At 40.5% G+C, this 19863-nt stretch overlaps 1 protein-coding gene across 1 annotated transcript; it reads right to left on the bottom strand.

Moving 5' to 3' along the window:
* Window positions 1-10702: 10702 nt before the first annotated feature.
* Window positions 10703-19624, bottom strand: uri1 (URI1 prefoldin like chaperone). The gene is made up of 11 exons (XM_051382814.1): window positions 19190-19624; window positions 18012-18046; window positions 15201-15279; window positions 14747-14882; window positions 13457-13548; window positions 13302-13365; window positions 12954-13149; window positions 12633-12870; window positions 12367-12518; window positions 11991-12231; window positions 10703-11522 (listed from the first exon to the last, which is right to left on the bottom strand). The coding sequence occupies exons 1-11, from the start codon at window positions 19259-19261 to the stop codon at window positions 11334-11336; spliced, it is 1494 nt and encodes a 497-aa protein (XP_051238774.1). The 5' UTR covers window positions 19262-19624; the 3' UTR covers window positions 10703-11333.
* Between the last annotated feature and the right edge of the window lie 239 nt (window positions 19625-19863).

The following is a 19863-nucleotide window of genomic DNA, read 5'->3' as shown; positions in this document are numbered from 1 at the left end:
AGCTGGAAGTGTAATCTTTTTGGTTTGTAGTTGCAGCATATTGTCAGCTAGGATGGATGGATAATATTCTAAATCCATAGAGAAGTGACAAAGGAATAAAACACATGATGGAAATTTATAGATCAGAAGTGCACATTTCATATTTCTTTTTAACAGCAGTTAAAAAGCATTAATAATTTATGTGGATGGTTGAACGGAACGCTACAGTGAATGCACAACAAACATCTACATAAGCCTGCAACCAACAGTTACAGTAGCACATCTAATGTCAACCAAAATAAAGATGAAAATCAGATGGTGAATGATAACTCAGTCTGAAACATATGTAATGCTTTTGTTTTGTGTTGTACTATGGTGATTTAGGAGCATCAATTTTCCATGAAATGGGTCAACAAAATCCTGAAATATTGCAAAAGAAGAAAAGATGGATTATTTAATTTGCGTGTATTATGATTTTTTGCTTCATGCAGGCTGGGCTTATTTGTATGCATTACACACTAATAGGAATTTATATTCATACAATTACAGGTGTGATATAAGATGACATTATCATGAAATATATTTAATAATAATATATTCTGATACAGATCTCACTAATGATACAGATTAATGTACTGTACTGCACTGTATAAGGATGACTAAAGTCTCTCTTATTGTTTATCTTATATAGCATGATGTTATACATATCTGTTCATATCCCAGATTCTTCGTAACGTGGTTCTGCCTACTTCAAAATCATATAACATGAGATCATGACTTTCAAAATTCCTGGAATTCCCTGACGTCCCAGTTTGCAGATAACAACAGTTTTATTCATTATTACAGAGCAGGCTTATGTGCAGACAGTAAAAGCCCCATGCCACGCAATATGCCCCCTGTGTCTCACTTCACCCACGCGCCCACCCACCAAATCCAGTCAGCCAACCATCCTGTGGACTTCCCTGTCAGGGGATGAAGAGGCAGTACAAGGAAGAGGGCAGTGGTAACACAGCTGCCCACCATGACCTGTACAAAAGATAGCACCCATATACTTTCTGACAGCCAGATTAATGAAACCCTATAGGAGCTTCTCTGTAGGCCCCCCAAAAGCCTGACGGAGACAGAATAGTCTAACCAGCACCATTCATTACTGCGGGAGTACAGAGCACAGAAAGAGCACACACAGCACTGACAAACTAGCTCCTTGTGAGTAATAGCTAAAGAACTCATAAAGGAATACATACACATTTGTTGTGGATGCAGTAAATCTATGCCACTCCTTTTAAAACTATCAAAAATCTGGCTCGTGCCCTGTAAAAATAAATCTGGCGTGCATGTGGCGCAGTGGTGATGTGTGCAGTTATTTGGAAGTCAGCTATTCCACATGTTCAGTGAAAGGAGGCTTTCGATTCATTTTGTTTGTCCCATTCAGTATTGCAGATTAGTGGCATTGAATGCAACAGAGGGGAAATAAGTTCCTCTGATGACACACTAAAAGCTACAGGGTATAGAAACTGCAAGTCAGACTGTAAACAGCAGGTCTGCTTTGAGGTGACCAGCTGTGTTTGTACCTGTATGAGTTGGTGGAAAACCTGGCTTCTAATTCATTAATTCACTATAAGTCTTTCAAATGACAGACTGTTCACAAAATGTTCACAAATCAGATTTATGCAGAGGGCAAAGATGTGAAAATGACAAAGTGTACATGAGTGTTCTGGAGGAAACATGCAGTATCATAACCTCATTACTGCGTATGTGTGTGTGTGTGTGTGTGTGTGTGTGTCTGTGTCATAGTTAAACTTTGCATTCATGAGCTTCCTCTGAAGCTTTCAATGGCGCTCACACACAGCTAAGTGCAAGCAAATATAAACACTGTCTCCTCAACTTATTTTCATCATGCACATGCAAAGACACCCACTCTCACATGCTGTCTTTCTCTCATACACATACATACACACACACACACACACGCACACACACACACGCACACACACACACACACACACACACACAGGCATGTGCATATAGAATGTATTTTAAATCACTAATGTGTAAACAGTTGCTCTTGTTTGCACAGACCACCTGTTCTTTCTGGACACAAACAAAGCTTTGGCGTACGATGGGGTGTGTTAACAGTGTGGGGTGCGTAGGGGATGCCTTGCACAAGAGAAGCCTATCCACATGGTGTAGGCTGCATCAGATGGTTGGGCCCTGCAGGACAGCAGCCAGCTCCAACAGAACTCACACAGATCACAAGAATGGAGCTTCTTCAGGCTGCAACATACTGACATGTTTTGCTTTCTTGAGAAGTACAACTTCCCCTGGTGCAAGGAAGGCAGGATTGCCAACGCAAATCCTTGTCACTATATCGTTTAAAGAGACAGGATCATTTCGTTTTTACATCACATTCATCCTCTACATTGCTCAATAATTGCAAAACTGCAAAGAGATGGCAAAAATGGATTAAAAAAACTATGTCTACTTTCAGTTGCTAAAGCACTTGGAGGCACTAAAACAAAAGTCATTAAACGAGTCATCACAAAATCACAGCAGGAGTCTGGTAATGCCACTTACAGTATCTCATTAAGCTATGGCATCTACAGGAAAAAACTGACAAACAAAGAGCATAATCCAAGGCACATTAACTGGGCTGATAATTCAATGAACTCTCATTTGGCAGCCATCTTGCCCTTGTGATGGTCTTTTTTCCGCCGCAGCAGCAGAGCACAGACCCCTCATGAAGTTGCTCTCTCTCTCACCCCTCACGTTCTCTCTGTCTCTCTTTCTCTCTCTCTCTTTCTCACACACATACACTCACACACATATATATTCTTCCTCTCTATCCCTCTCTCTCTCCCACACTCTCTAAAACAACAAAACATCCACCATTAGACAACGGGGTACCAGCGTAATTAGAAAATGACTTCCTTTGCAATCCTAGCTAAGTAGTTTACACACTGTAATTACAGGGACAAAATCATCTTTTCATCATTTCACTGATTGAGCTCATCAACCCAGTGGGATCCCAGGACTGTGCTCAGGCAACATCTGGGCTAAGAGAATTAGCCCTCAGTTTAGCAGGCCTTCCTCAGTGGCAAGCAGCACAGCGTGAACACCGGACATAGCCGTGGCACACATCTCCGATTGAGACCGTTTTTTTGGATTGTGTATCAGACTGGGTTTTAGATCTCAAGCCCCATCACACAGCCCTCGTTCACCAGAGCATTCAATGTTTACTTACTTCGATACAATAGGAGACAATTCAGGAGGAGAGCAAGGTCACTGCGCAGTAACTATCTCTATTTCCCACACTTCCAAAAATGCCATATCAAACTCTGACTTCCCTTCAGAGCCGCTTCACTTGCGAATTGAAACATTGAAGATTGACCTTGGTGCACAACAACATGCCTTTTCATGGGGCGCTCTGTTTACTCTAATTCTCTGCGTGCCCTGAGCCTTGACTTTCTAACAAACACATGTGGTCCTGGAGTTGAAGGTGAAGTGCTTTCGTTTGTCTCTGTCCTGTGGAAGGGCTCTGACTCTGTGTGTTGGCAACAGAGGCAAGTGTTTAATGTGGCAGCTGTTAGCCTCGTGGATTTTCACTAATCACTCTCTCCTGATTACTCTGATGAGTGTATGATGCTCTTAAATAATCAACCCGCAATGAAAAAAAAAAAAAAATAATTATCATCATCTCCCTAAGTAGTGCAGCTGCACCCGCCTGCAATAATTACAACTAGAACAGGGCGCCTTCTCTCGTCACTTACAACCACTTATTATTAGAGATAACGCTAATTGGTGCAGTGGTGGGCGACAATTCTTCATGGGGTTCATCATAAAAAGCCAAACCTTGAAAGTTATGGCACATTAGAGGTCTTAAAGCCAAGGTACGGTACTAAACATTGCATGCTGAGACATGCCAATAATCTGAGCCAGGGGAGTAGTAGACGTCCTATCAGTAGCCCCTTGGTTGCCTTGCTGCCTTGCCCTCACTCCACCCTTCCCCCACTCCTGGTATCAGCCTGGCAGACACAATTAACATTTTCATAAAAACAATTCCCTGCCTCCAATAGTCCAATGTAATTTGTTTTCCATCTCTGTTCATTAATCATTGTTTAAATCGGTGAGCCATCCCCTCCACTCTGCCATCTGCACTCAGCTGTGTTACAGATATGACACCTTCCCCCTTAATGGGAGCTGACAGCCAAGAGAGGAGGCCTGTGGAAAATAGCTTCCTGCATGTGCACTTCCACCTCACATACTGCCAGCAGGTGAGAGAGGGGTATTTAATGGGTTCTGATTAATCTCAAAGGCAAACAACATTACACTACAACATCATGCAGCATGCAACGCTACAGTATACACACATAGAGCGCAGCAGCATAAAAAGTGTGCAAAGCTACAGTGGCTAGAATAACTAGACCCAAACTCATGCAGAAATGCTTTATAACAATGCCGATGCATTCCAGATTTTGTCGAAGTTGTCGACTGTTTTTTTTCTCCTCTAGTTAAATTAGTGCAGTGTTCCTACAATATGCTATTGTTTTCCTGGAATTGGGAGCAAGGTTATTAATTATTCACTGTTGTGTTCTCATATGAGGGGGCTATGCTTTTCACTGTATTGCCTCATAGCTCAAATACTTAGGGCCATGGTACTCGGGCAAATTTCACCAGGCAACATCACAGAGATATTATTATCACAAGGCAGACACTTAGGAGATTAAAAGTTTCCTGAAGAGTTTGAATGATTGGAAAGGTTCACATTCTTCTCTGATAAGATTTCAAAGTTGCAGAATTTTCGGCAGTCGGCATGGGAAAGACAAATCAAATAACTTTTGCCTGATTTTTTTTTTCCTTTCAAGTGATTTTAAGCCTAAGTCTAGGTTAGCTTAGGCATTTTTTTTGGCCGGGGGGGGAGAAAATCCCACTCAATGTGTTGGTGAGAGGGTGCCAAAAAGTTCATCTGGCCTGTTGATTTCAGCATGGATTACAGATATTCAAATCATGTGCCTCGTGTTCAAACAAGTGCCTCTATCAGGGGAGAAAGTTGCCAAGCAGGGCTTTGTCATGTAAGCTGTATGAATTTACGGCAGCATAATGAGAAAACGGCTGTGGTGCTACATTTAATACAGTTTCATCCACTCAACCTCCCTTCCCTTTCAGATACGATGATAATAATTTCACATACCTCCTTCAGTCTTAATAAAGGGTATAGTTTTACATTTGGAAAAAAATGTCACCTGAACATACACACAGGCCCCAATTTTTCATCAGGAACTGTGTCACAGGGCACACATGGTCCCAGTTACAAAAAAACGCCTTAGACAAACGCCCCAACTCTTTTTGGGATGTTTCTAACAAGGACAGCAGCAGCAGCAGTAAATGATGTGTATATTCAAAGCTGAATATTTCATGTTGATTGATCGCACTGACTGCCACCCACCTGCTCCTCCTCCTGTCCCACCGGAGCTGGCATGAGGAGAATTCAGTAATTGAGAAGAGCAGAGCATGGTCTCTCTTTGCTCACATATGACAGATGGGGCATCATCGCTTCAAAGGAGAGCATTTGGAAACAGGAGGAAGGGGAGGGGAGGGTGGGGGCAGAGGGTGAGAGTGGCTTTGAAAGTAGCTGTGCCACTCTGTACAGGTGACAGTGAAAAAAAAAAGGTTAGATTATCTAAAGCATGGCCACTCACAAACTGAAACAGCTGTAAAAGATGCAACTTAAAAAAATCTCTGTATGGTGAGATGGCTTCTCATTGTTTTTAATATAAATCAGGCAAACTGTACATTGTAATGTACAGACACCTTGCATCATTGTTCTCAGCCACAAAAACACAACTTCATTAGCCCAGATTTTGAATGGTGCATCTGGAGCTTTCTATCTTTTCTTAATTATGTGAATTACGGTTCTAAATTATAATGAGACAATAATATGGAAAAGACAAAGGCAAACGTTTAATACAGTATGATATGATAGAAGGTCGTATAGAAATCATTACATGGATGGAACATGTTCTGCTGTACACACACCATATGCACAAATAAACACCTAGGAAACACACACCTTTTACTGTTTCCTACATTCTTCTGAAGACTCGCGCCTTCATCTCTCTCAGTAACGCATCGAATTGAATTCCTCACCTTTTAGCCCTCGCCATGACTTACTTTTTCACCCCCCTAAAAAAAAAAAACAGTGGCAGCTGTGGGAAACGGAACGTCTATCAGAATCCGACTCGACACAAACTTAAACTTCTCTCACGAATGACTTGAGTAAAACCTTCGGGAGAGGCAGTGGTTTCTCTTACCTGGCCCAATTCGCGGAGGCTCGGAGGACGCGCGGTGACAGCTGGAGTTGAGTGGAGAGTGATGTTGAACTGGATGACTGACTGCTGACTGACGGACTGTACGCTTCACACGCTTTATCATAAACGCCCTGCGCGCACAGTCGGACCCAGATTTCCTCGTGAACTGCCGCTTCCTCTCTCTTAAAAAAAACAACAACCAAAAAGCAAACGTCAAACGTTCTCGCCAGACGAAGGCGGCAGTGCGCTTTGCTCTGTAGTATTTCCAGTTGAAGAAAGAGGTAATGAAATCTTATAAAAATTACTCAGGATACTTCGACATGTCCCGAAGCCGTATGTCTCCCTCATCTGGCCGCTGGTGTGTAAGTGTAACAGACTGGCACCGTGCGTAAAATGTGCACTGCCGTCCTCAGGACCCCCAGACCTCGTCAATCCCTCTCCTGAGATGCGTGCGTTTGGAAGTATTATGTGGTATTAAGCATGTCAAATGTGCTAAGATGATTACCTGCAAGAGTAGTACTTTTACATTCTTTGAAAACTTGTGTGGAAGCATGATGGATTCGCCTGTAACGTTGGCATGATCTTTAAACTCCCCCTCTCTATAGACAGAAATATGCATAATTTTACACAGACTGATCCTTCTATGTGCTGTGTTCACCCCTTAGTTTTCTTGCTTTATGGACTGAACTGTTTGTTGGCATATTGTCTAAGGGAAGAATGATGACTAAACATCAGTGATTCAGCATTTTAGTTGGTAAATGGCTCTATTAAGGAAGCTTAATTGGATGCTTGTAACATCTTTTGCATTTTCTTCCATCCTCCTGACCTTCACTGAAGACTTTCCTCAAAGAAAGTGAGGAAGACTTTCCTCACTTCAAATAAGTGAATGCATTCCAAACACATTCCTCTCAGAGAAATTCTTAGACATAACCAGACATCTTTTAATAAAGAAAATAACATAAAATACACCAATACAGCAACAGGTCCTTGGTGTTAATGTTGTGGTGTAGATTTGCTATAGTTTACGTTCAAAATATTGGAGCAGGTGTTTATTTACTGCTGCTTTATTCTTTATTCTGTCGTGTGGTTTTCTGTATTGGAAGTTGAAGCACTTGAAGGTTTTTAGAGTTTTTCAGCAGTCCACCTATTTTCAAAGGTATGATATGATCATTTAAGTTGCAGCTATGGTTATTTCATTATTTTTATGGTCAGAAAATAGTGAGAAAAAGTCCATCACAAGTTTCCAAGAGTCCAACATCATGTCTTCAGATTCCTTTTTTGTGTACTATAACGTAAGAGAAATAAAGGCAGCAAATCCTCACATTTGAGAAGCTGAAACCAGACCATGTTTGACATGTTTGCTTGAAAAATTACTTAAAATAATAGTTAATTGCCAAAAACAATTATGTTTAATATAGATGTCCAAACAGTTGCTTTTGTATGAATATTGAGTTTTAATTTTCCCAAAGATACATAAAAACAAATCAAAGTGGTATTTTCAATTAGTTTGAGGGGAACTGTCTCTGAGTTACTTTGAGGCAGGAAACAAGCGATGATCAAAGTGTCATGAAACTGTAGAGCTGTGAAATCAGTGTGGATCACCTGAACATTTGTTTCTCCCCTGTGATTTTCACCTGAGGTTCATTAGTGGAATAAACGAGGAACGAAAAAGCAGTTCCCCTTATAGACTGTGAGTGTAAATGATGTAGGTACGAGACTTTGTGACTCCGTCTTTAACATCGTATGTTCAAGTAGCAGTGAAGCAGATATACTGGCTGCTGTTTAATCCATTCCTCTGACATTTGGAGCTAAGTGCAACTCTTTCTCTCCCCCTCTCAGGCCCGAGCACCTGTCTGGAAAACAATACCTGCTTGAAACCTTCATCACACAACTCTTAAAATCCCTCTTAATCCCTGAAATGTAGATCTCGAATGTGTTCCAGCCCATTACATAGTTTGCATGCTAGATTTCTTTGTAATGTAGTTCTACTATGTTCCAGCATATACCTTCACAGCTTAACCTACATAAATCCATTGATCTGTGTCTCACCAACACAACGCTAGCATGTTAAGCATTGCCTAATCTGTCTCATGCTACCTGGATTTTCATATTGGAGAAATAATCCTGATGAAGGGGAGGGGAGGTGCGGGGGGCAGAGTCACCTCAGGACCTGTTTAAAAGCTTCTTATCAGAGACCTGCACTCCCACCATTTAACTAAAAGGGGAGTGATAGCCTTTCAACTCACAAGCCGCAGCTTTAATTAAAGCTGCTTGTGGGGGAGATGAAGTACAGGGTTGTGTATGAGTTGCCCCACTAAAAATCTAAACTACATCAAACAATACAGCTCAGTCCAAAGCGATGGTCTTTTCAAGTTCCATGTTAAAGAAAAAACAAATCTATTTCCCTGGTTCTAAACATATTAATCTGGGCTCATTGCAACTCCAAACATTCACAGGCCACAGAGCAAATGGTCAGTGGCCAGAAAAAAAAAAAAGTTCAACTATAAATGTTTAAATTAAAACCTTCCGAATCAACTCTGAGGGAATAAAAAAAAATGTAGATCTTCCTTAATAGTGAATTAGTGTTTTCTATCTATTTAGATTCAATACAATCATCGTAATAAAAATACTAATACCAGAAAGTAATAAACAACAATGAACAATCACATTTACACAATGACTGTAGTTAGGTACAATTTTGACTTGTACTTTCTATTTCTGCTACATTCTACTTCTACTCAAATACATAGTACTTTTGATTGCACTAGTTATTTGACAGATAGTTACTTTCAGAGTAAGGCTTTACATGAAAAAATACACAAGGAAGGTTCTAAAATAGACAATATTGTCAAAGATTAACGGATCAGATGTCTATGAGTTGTTAGCATTTCCACTAATTTAATCTTATTTTGTTTGATGTGCAAAGATGTAAAATGGTGTAAAACAAAAAGCGATTAGTAAAGAGCCCTACTGTGTTGGGAACCACTGAATTAAACTACTAAACTGTATTTAAAGCATTAAAAGTAGCTCCACTTTGACCTGCTACAACAGTTAAATGTCTCTATTCAACAAAAGAAATTACATTAGGTCAGGCAAGTAAACAACGCAATAGAGGAGAGCTGATAACAACCAAAAGTAGTATATAAATATTAAAAATGAAGGGAAGAAAACAAAATAATTCAATTAAAAACTCAAAAATTGAATAATTATAATAATAATAATACAAAACATAAAAACCTTGAAATAAATCAGTAGGGACGGACATTAGAAAAGAAAGCAATTCATTTGATTTCAAGGACCTGTTGCTTTTTTTATTGTTTAGAACAAGAGAGGTAAATTCAATCAAATAAAGAGGGAAAGAGGATTGTAAACCGAAAAACTTCTGTTTATGAATAAAGAATTTTCCCTGTAAAACAAAAAATTAAAACAACATAGGTTTGATACTCATATTCTAATAAAATAACCTAGTATATGTGTTTAAGATAAAAACAGTGGGTAAAATAATGGCATTCAAAACGTAAGAATTTAGTTATTTTACACTGAGAGAGAATAATGTTCCATCAGCATGTCCACAAAAAGAACAGGAGTCATCAACATCGACATATGTGGAGATAATAAAATTCACTGCACAGCTTTCATGTAAAAAATTGAAATGAACTTTAACTTTGTTAGGAATTCAAGATTTATTAGGTAAAGGACATTTCTCCCAGTTTATTTCTTCCAAATGTGAGTTCAGCAGAGCTCTAATTTTTAAACGTTCCCCCTCAGTCAGTGATGTAATGGCATTTCCCAAATCATACAGCTGTTTTATATTCTATGCTCTTTTCACTGATGGCAACCATGAACTGCAGACTTCAACCTCTAAATCAGACTTTCGTCTCGTCCTCCTAAGTTAAATTTGGTTTTTGAATCCACGCTAAACTTGATTTGTTGTCAGAGTGGTTGTCTCAGACATTCCCTCCCTGTCTCATTTGGGCTGCAGTCTAATCGTACTTTCACTAACTGGAAAAGGCATTTTGTTTTCAGCTTGCTTTACAGGTTTGAGGAAATGTTATGCCTTAGAAATGTTGGCTGCTATGAGCAGAGATGGTGCTTTACTTACTTAGCTCTTTAAATTTTAATGCACAACAGGAAATTCACAAGGAGTAACAATGATTCATAAAAGACCATATTAGCTGAGGCAGTGTCAGATAATAGCAGTCGAAAGACCAAAACAATTTACACGAGGTATCAGAAGCAGAAATGTGCTACTATTATACATCATTACTATGCAGTGTAAACACAATTTGAGAAAATCTGTCCAAGCCAGTTCTAAGATATTCAGATAAAGAACAAAGACCTCTCTGCAGAATATAAATGAAATAGAGATCAATCCAGAAGAAGATATTTTCTTTCAAGGAAGAAATAAGAAACAAGACTTGTAGCCAAAATCGTTTATTTTAGTAGTTTCCATCAATATTCTTTTTTTATCTTTACATAAAGCTTGTCACAAAGGAATACATACATTCATTAGGCAGGTCAAGGGAAGGTAAAATGAGAACTAACAGGCACCTGATTCTGTTTAATGATCAATACCAGGGAAAAGAAGCAAAAGAAGCAAAACAAGGCAACTCATCACAAGTGGCAAAGCCTAGAGTCTTACCTCAACTGGCAATAGCTCGGATCAACAAAAAAGCAGAAGACAGGTAAACATGTGACAGACAGCAAAACAGGCCTCACAGAGAGATAGACAAAAGTGCCATTTATAGTGTAAGGGTAGATAAGCAATAGAGACTGCATTTACCGCTGTTAGGAGCTTGTTAAAAAGCAGTGTTACACACAGGGCTGATTTATTAATATTGCTACTGTGCTTTTTCTCACTAAACAGTCCTACTCAACGACAGAAACCCTGCATGATTAGAAGTGAAAGACGCGTAAAAGAAAGGAGGGGAGAAGATGATCTGCGGTTTGTCCAGTTCATCAGTTGTAGAAAAGAAATAACGGCTTTAAAAAGAAAAAAAAACAACAACCAAGAAGTTATTGTGAAATATGGAATCTGCTCGTGAACAGTCACTTCTGCTGCAACCTGGCAGCTTTAAACTTCGACACCCTTTTTGGGGCTTGCTGGGGCGGGGGGGCGTCAGGCGCCACCTCCTCCTGTTTCCTCTCCAGTATGGTCGGCAGAGCTGGTGGAGCGATGGTCAGATGGGGGACAGCTGAAGGCATTGGATCCTTTTCTACCACTGTACCTGAAAAAGCCTGCAGGAGAGAGGGAGGGAGGGAAGGAGGAAGAGGGAGAGGGAGAGGGAGAAATAATAATGGTAAAGACTGTGGTGTTAACTTGGTATTCCATCACTTTCACCTCACTCACTGAAGGTTGAGGCTGACAAGAGTTTATACTGTTTTAAATTTATGTTTTCTTGTTCATATTGCCTCTTGTGACTGGCATTTTTATAATTGTTCAACCACATGCAGCTCACATTTTAACTTAAAGAGGCTTCTGTGGGAGTTTTGTTTTGTTCTCATTAAGGGATCTAAGGCTCAAAGATGTAATTTTAATAAGACTTTTCATAATATACAGTAGCTATAGTGCAGATTCCTTCACAATGTAATTGAGATTAAAGATTCTACAAAGAAACTTGACTGAGATCTGTTCACTCAAGAAAGAAAAAAAAAACAGTAAATGAAATGAAAACAGGGACTAAAAGTCAACAATATGTTGTTTACTTCAAATCGGCTAGCGGGGTGCAGTGGGACCGCTGTGGGACTGTCCTCCTCTGTAATGCCGTCACTGGTGTCGCTGTGCGTCGCCTCATCGTGGCTGAAGCTGCGGCCCATCATCCGGCGCTCTTCGAAATCTGCTGCGCTGCTTTCGCTTGTGTCGCTGCACACGCTATTCTCTCGGCTGCGTGACTTCAGGATTGACTTCCTGGGAATGGGTTCCCCGTTCTTCACGTCCACAAACAACCTGACAAAAACAACAGAACTCATGACTGTTTGTTGTTTTCTTGGGGGGAGGGGTTGGGATTTTTCCTAATTTAGTCTTTACGGCATTCATAACTTGGATAATTCAATAAATTTGGTTCAAGACATCTGCTTTTACCTATAAATGTCTGCTGGTGTTGTGATTTTGTGAAGTTCGTGATGGGAGTGTCCGTTATTATGGCCGTTCTTCTTTTTCCTCTTTGAGTGTTCCTTCTGCTCTTTTCTTTCACTGAACTTCAACGTGGTGTTTTTTCCTGTGTTTATCCTCACCTGAAGCAAAGTGCCGAAACAGGGTAATGAGAAAGTTGCCAAAACACTGCAGAATTAAAAGAAAGGAGAAGATACTTTTCAACAAATCTATAAAATGTTAATTATCCCTCTGACCTTCTTGGGTTCGACTGTGTGAGAGAAAAAGATGGTAGGCAAACAGCTGCCTTCCTCTTCCTCGTCGTATTCTTCCTCATTCCTGTCTACACTGGGTGGCGCTTTACTGTGAGGCAAGGAGGTCCAGCTGGGCTTCAGACTCAGTCCGTTTACCGGAGGTGCAGCGTCTCCCTCCTTCTCCTCTTCTGAGGAAAAGGATGACGTGTCCTCACCGTTCATGTCTGCATTGTCAGATAATCTGGAGACAAACGTTTTATTTTAGGTAACAAAGTGTGCTATTATTAAAGCTGATAAGAAAACACCTTGAGCGTGTTAATCTACCTGTACTGTTCATCTTGCAGCTCCTCGAGTTTCTCAAGTTCATCCAATCGAGCCCACAACTCCTCCTCAGTCACGACGCCTTTTGTGCTCCCTCCATCTCTGCCCTTTCCTTCGTCCTCCTCATCCTCCTCTTTCAGATCCAACACGGCATCCAACTTGGGTTTAGAATTTGGTTTGTGAGCTATTCTTGGCTTTCCTGTTAAAGCAGACAAGATGGGAAAGAAATTATCCTAAATGTCACTTTGAGTTTGGCGTAGAATTAAAGAATAGGTGAAAGGCTTTCTTTGCTTCCTCATAAGCCAAGATGTACGAGTAAAATGAGGGCAGAAGAAAGGATGAAAAAGATACCTTTGGCGACAACAGTATCATTGTTTTCGGCTTCTTCTCTTATGTCAACATAGTCCCCTTTAGTCTAAAGAAGAAACAAAGTCAATACATTTGTCCCCATTCATATCTTGTGCAATATCTCATCTGTGAGGATGACTTCTAGTGATGCAACGTACGGTTGACATGGTTTCCAAATTCTTCACAAACCCAACTCTGTCTTCAAAGTTTTTCATAGTCTTGTTGAGATCATCTAGTTCGCTCTTCACATCTGCAGAAAACAGCCGCATTATCATCAAAATGTGCATCAGAGGGTTGGAGGCAGATTGACAAAACCACAGTGTGCAAAGCCTGGCTGCAGGCTAACAGAGATTTAAACAGAACGCTGAATATAACAATGACAACCAGCTGCTAAAGAGTTAAAAAAGACTGAACAAGTTGGGGGGAAAAAATTGAAAAATGATGACACAAACAGTTCATAATATCTTCTGCCCTGAATACTACTCCGGATCATTAAATCTTGACAACAATTAAGCCCTTTTACTAATAGCAGCAGAGGGCCCTTGTTTCCATGGCGATCGGGAGCCCCTCCAGTCAGTGCATCAACTGGAAGTGAAGAAAGGTCAAACACAGAAGGCCTGACAACTCAGCCGCTGTCTGACACATTTCAGCTAGCTATGTTTGTATTACAGCACTTAGCTCTGTAATAGCGGGGTGGGCAGGGTCAGGAGATAGGAGGAGGAGGAGCGAGGGGGGCAGACGGCTGCGGATGGGCTATGGCAGCACATTTCTGCTTCACTAAACACTCTAATAATGTTCACATCAGAGATCGTTACTTGGGCCCATTTGACTCGATATGAGATTTTCAGACCTAAAATGAGCAGCAGGGCAAACACAGTTTGTATGTCTACACATAACCCATGTTAGAATAAACACATTTTGTTTTCTTCTTGCACTCGATCAAACAATAATGTTGCATTTACAGGACTTGATTTGACCACAGGAGAGGAAAAGGTGTAAATTGCCGTCACAAGATTTACAACAGGCAGTGACAACAGTGACCTGTAACATATGAATCCAGGAGCGGCACAGCAAATGAGTGCTGCAAATGTGCCCTGCAGCTTGCAACGATTTAACCACATGTGAAATAAAGTACCGTGCATGTGTCAAAAAATCATGCATGCACCAACAGTTTAATACAGTTATTAGAAAAAGCATCACAGTTGACATCCCATATTCCTAAAATAGACTCAATTCTACAATTCTACAATATCAGAAGTTTCTCCTAAAATCTTAAAATGACAATTCATCTAAAAGGAAGTTAGTCACTTCAATGATTCTTCAGTGTTCAGACAAGCTGAAGCTTGATGCAGCAACACCCTCTGCTGGATGAAGAGGAGCAGTGCTGAATGGTCACATTAAAATGACAAAATGCTGTCTTTTTGAGAGAGGACAGGAAACAGACTCACATTTCATCCTGTGGTTGACCAGTTTCTGAGCCTGCTTGGCAGAGCACTTAGCGAACCAGTTGTCACCGAGCAACGCTGTGACCTCGTTGGTGTGCACCAGCTTCCCTGGCATGAAAGCCAAAGGGCCAAACGGCACCTGGTTATAGTGGAAGGAAAAAAAGAGCAGAACAAAAGAGAAATGGTTGAAATAAAGCAGGTGGCAGAATGTTGACATGAAAGCAGGAGAAAGAAGAAATAAAACTTTCAGTGGCAGTAGAAATTTTTTTTATTTTTATTTATATATATTTAGGGTTAGCATCTGCAAAGTTAAGAATATCAACCCAGGTAAAGAGACCGGTAAATGAGGAATTGATTGCATTGGGAATTGAGCTTAAAATTAACCCACAATGCACAGGTTTGTGACGGTGTGTATGTTTGGTCTTTCCTGTGTATTTTAAACAAGGTTTGCACGTACCATAATGTCATAACACAGTTGGTCTGGAAGAGTTTGAAGGCGCTCATTCAGGGCTTCATAGTCACCTGACACCTTCTTCCTGCAAATGCATGGATTTACAAATATTAGGCCAACAAATACATTTTTCACTTAAGCCAAAGCTCTCTTCTGAAGCCATTGTTGTCCAAATTGGTTTGTTTGGCTTATTTCGGGATGTTAAACAGAACAATGGGAAGCAAATGACAGCTATGGAGTAATGAGGAAATGCCTGTTCCTGTCCCTTTCAGGAGAGAATGGAGACTTGGTGTAACCCAATAACCCTGTTATTCATTTGTATCCATTTCTCACTGGGCAATTTTTTATTGCTTTGAAATTTCCTACTTTCATCAGAGAAACTGACAACACCAGGCTGTATAGTTTTTAAAAACATATCTAGGAAGGTCTGCCAATGTAAGTAGCAACATAAAGCATTGTGCTGCCAAAAGCCCTTATTATTAGCTTTATCTCATATCGTTTCCTCACTGGTTGCTCTGTTGTGATCTGCTGGAATAGTCTAGTCACATCAAATAACTGAAGGACCAGTGAGTAGGAGTTAGTGGCATCTACTGGTGTATCTGTAGATTGCAACTCATTCGCTTCACCCTCAACAGCAATCTAGGGCAGGGGTGTCAAACTGATCCGTGAAAGGGCCGGTGGGGCTGCAGGTTTGCATTCCAACCATGCAGCAGCACACCTGACTTGGTTCATTCAATCAACTGAACTGTCTTCACAGTCAAAAACTTGCAGCCACACCCACGCTTTAACCAAGGGTGGCTGTTTCTGTTCCAATCAAGCAAGAGGACACCTGAAATGACTGTGTGAAGACAGTTCATGAATGAAAACCTGCAGCCACACCGGCCCTTTCATGGATCAGTTTGACACCCCTGATCTAGGGTGTCTGCAAAAGGTCTGGCCCAGTCTGAAGCTAGTGTTTGGTTTGTCTGTTCTGGGTGACTGTAAAATAATGAAACTTTTAGAAGATTTTTGACTTAAAGTCTCCACTCAATTACTTTATTTTGCTTATTAAGTCCTCTGTTTAGATTGAAGGGGGGCCGAACTGTGTAGGGAATTACGTGAGGTCACTGGATTCAATGTAGCAGTAAGAAGCACAAAAGTGTGATTTGTCCTGTACGAACAGGCCCAACAAAACTAACAGCAGAGTCAGAGAGATGTCAAGCACAGTCTGTACTTGCTCACAGTCCTGAGAAGAGCTCTAATCAGGCAATAAGTGGAATCACCTGTGTGGGTGTACTATGGTTGGGTAAAGCCTTACAAGATTTATCATAGGGTTGCTCAATTATGATTATAATGGAACTGTTTTGCTCAATATTGAGGCATTTTTCAGTTATCTCTAAAGAAGTGTTTATTGTCCTTAAACTGGCACACTTGATATTTAATACAAATAACTTTAATCCAATCTGCTGCTGTACTACCAACTGTATTTGTAATCAACACTAATAAGAATACTGACGGTAACCCACTGCTTGCAATCAATGAAAATGAATTTACTGTAAAGGCTACGCCGCCATGCTGCATGCACACAGGTGTTTCCACTTTATCTGCCTGATTAGTAATCTTGTCAGGACTGTGTGTGTGTGTGTGTGTGTCTCTCTCTGTACACACTGTGCTTGATTGACATCTCCTTCACTCACCTGTTAGCTTTGTTGCATCTGCTTGGCTGGGACAACTAACAACTTCATCATTCAAACAGCTCTTTTTCAAGGAAGACATTTAAACATGTCACAGCAGGAAAAGCACAGGTGTAAATAATAGTTCATGATGGTGGAATTACATTCAGTTGCAGGGTCCTGATATAGTGCATACTGCTTCAATGTGGCACTAACTCAGCCTACTGGGGCCCTTTGACTAGAGCAAAGCCATCATTAATGTTGAGCAATGCCTGTGCTTTTTCCTACTATGAGATGTCAAAATGTCTGTTATGGTAAAAGGACTGTTAGTAAACTGAGTTTGCAACTCCCACCATTGCTCTGCACCGAATTCAACCTGAGCATGAATGGAGTACAATTTTACTGAAGAACAAAGGTGGAAGATTGTCTAATGAACTGCCGGATGGGCCTAAGACAATCAGAATAACTAAAAGCCACTGTGTGGGTGTGCAGGGGCCTATAATGTTTCCAGTGCACTGAAAATACTCCCTTCTTGCTACAGCAACTGTGTTTGGGGATCAGAAATAAACCGGCTAATTATGACATACTTGAAACAAATGCCCCTGATTGGTCAGGGAGTGTCTAATTTGCTGATTTTGACCAGAGCCAGCACTCTAAACGCAAAGCATCAATACTGCACAGAATCGTGCTTGATTAATTGTGGAAGCCAAAATCATGGTGGTTATTATAAAATAAATAATGCAGATCTAACATGGGGCTATAACAACTATGTCTTCCACTTAACACAGGCTGAAAGAAATGAAAGAAGCTACATTTCTGGATATAATATCCCTTTAATCTAATTTTCAAACTGGTTGTATTCATAGAAGCGAATCATGTGGAGACAAGCAAGTGAAGAGCCAGAAAAATCTTGGCGGAGAGTTGTGCAGAACAGGACTTGCCTTTAACGTTTACAATGTAAATATGAGTAATACTGAGCTTTTGAGTGCCTTTTTATCACAGATATACGTGGAAACAAGGAAAAGGCTGTGATATGTGCTGTCACACAAAGCGGTCAATACAGGTTTGCAAGAATGTTTGATATATGTGCTCAAAAGGAAACAGGAAACTAAAAAAATCACTTTCCAATGGCTGAAATAGTGGATGGGACTTTCTTAATGCTTACCAGTGCTGAATCCGACTTTCACAGTCTTTCACCACCTGTTATTTAGGACAAATTATTTCAAATATGAATCACGTTGAAAATCTGCACAACTTACAGTCTGGTGTCAAAGATTTAATAGAATAAAAAGGAGTTATGGTAAAAAAGGCAAATGTGATTATTGTCACATTTTCTGTTCAGTGCATTTATTTCACTGGTACTGCCAAAACTACTATGCAAAAGACACACACTGTTAAAGTTAAAGAATCACCACACACACACACACACACACACAGAAACAGACAGAATACCCAACCAGATCAAAGGAGGAGGAGAGGAAGACAAACACAGCTGTCAAAGCTAAATCTGGTGAGGATATCTGCACAAACAGGCCTTCACTGTGATATATGGTGGGACATACAGTTCATGTGAACAATTATTGTTTGTTGCAGTCTGCACGAAGCCCCGCACACAACAATTAGAAATACTAACATCATTTAAATAACAAATCATCTGCACACCTGTATGTCAAACACACACAGGTGTGCAGATAATACGAATATTATGAGGATAGAAGTGGAGGAAAGAGGATGTGCTACTTTCTCAACGTGAACCAACACAGGTTACACAGACAGAGCAGTAAAAACCTATTGTTGTTGTATTATCTGGGACTTCCCGGCTCACTATCTGTGTGGGGGTGGGGCGCTGACAGGGAATACTAGCACACCAGCTGCACTCACCTACCGTTAACTAGGTTGGTCGACAACTCATAAATACGTTAAGAGTCAGTTTCCCCCCCAAAAAAACTCTGGAGGCCTAAAAAAAAACAACCCTGCAAGCCTACAATTTTAAAAAGTAGCAGAGTGAGCAAATGAAGTGCGAGGAAACGAAACTAAACACGCCTCCAAAGCAATACGAGAACTTGAACATGTGAGTGGCTGCAAGGGAAGGAAGCTTCTGGAAAACGGGACAGGCAGAACAAACTTACTAAATGAGGCATAGGGGTTAGTACAATAAGTGCACACACGTGTTATATACGATGCAAATAGAAAACACTCCAGTAGATCCACTCGTGGGTTTTAAAGACCCACACCGCGTGGCCAGTAGCTGACTTTGGGTTTTTTTTTTTTTGGTGGGGGGGCTAACGTTTAGACATTAGTTACAAGCCAGCGAAATGTTTGGTGTCAACTGGTTAAAATTACCTTCTGGTGTTCCTCTCGGAGCCTGACAACTCCGCCGAGATGATCTATATTCATTTTACCTTTTTCAGCCATTGTCAAACCACGTGCACAACAGGAATCTGTGGTGTTTTTGTGACACCCCCCCTCCCCCTTTACCCACAAAAGAAAAACCCCTCCAAGCTCAGGGGTTGTTGTGAGTCCTAAAGAAGTGTTTATGAATGCAGCAGCAGTTATTCCAGAGAGCCGTTCTGCTCGTCTTCATCAATGAGGCAGTGGTAGTTATCCTCACTTTCGGTAGTGATACCATTTCACACTCTCATTTCAAGATTTCTGCATGATTTTCCAAAAAATATCCACGGGTTTTTTTCAATATTCCCCAAGATTAGCAGGTATTCCTGGGCACTCTCGCTGCGACAGGCACCTCGGTCCGACGTCGAGACAGCACGCGTAACGACGGAACTTCCGGTCAAAATATTCAAAATAATAGCGAGGTCGCTTTTTAGTTTAATGAAATGCTGCCACTAAATCAGAATCAGAATTGTTTATTGCCAAGTAGGTTTTTTTTTTTTTTTTTTTTTTTTTTTAACACCTACGAGGAATGTGTCTTGGTGCATTGGTGCATAAAATATACAAATCACACAAAAATCACGCAGAAAAATAAAGTACTTTTAAAATATAATTAAATAAAGCTAAGA

The sequence above is a fragment of the Dicentrarchus labrax genome, unplaced genomic scaffold (genome assembly GCF_905237075.1).
Source record: "Dicentrarchus labrax unplaced genomic scaffold, dlabrax2021, whole genome shotgun sequence".
In the NCBI taxonomy this organism is placed as follows: Eukaryota; Metazoa; Chordata; class Actinopteri; family Moronidae; genus Dicentrarchus; species Dicentrarchus labrax.
Note: the sequence above shows the minus strand (reverse complement) of the source record. Positions and strands in the feature narration are given on the sequence as shown.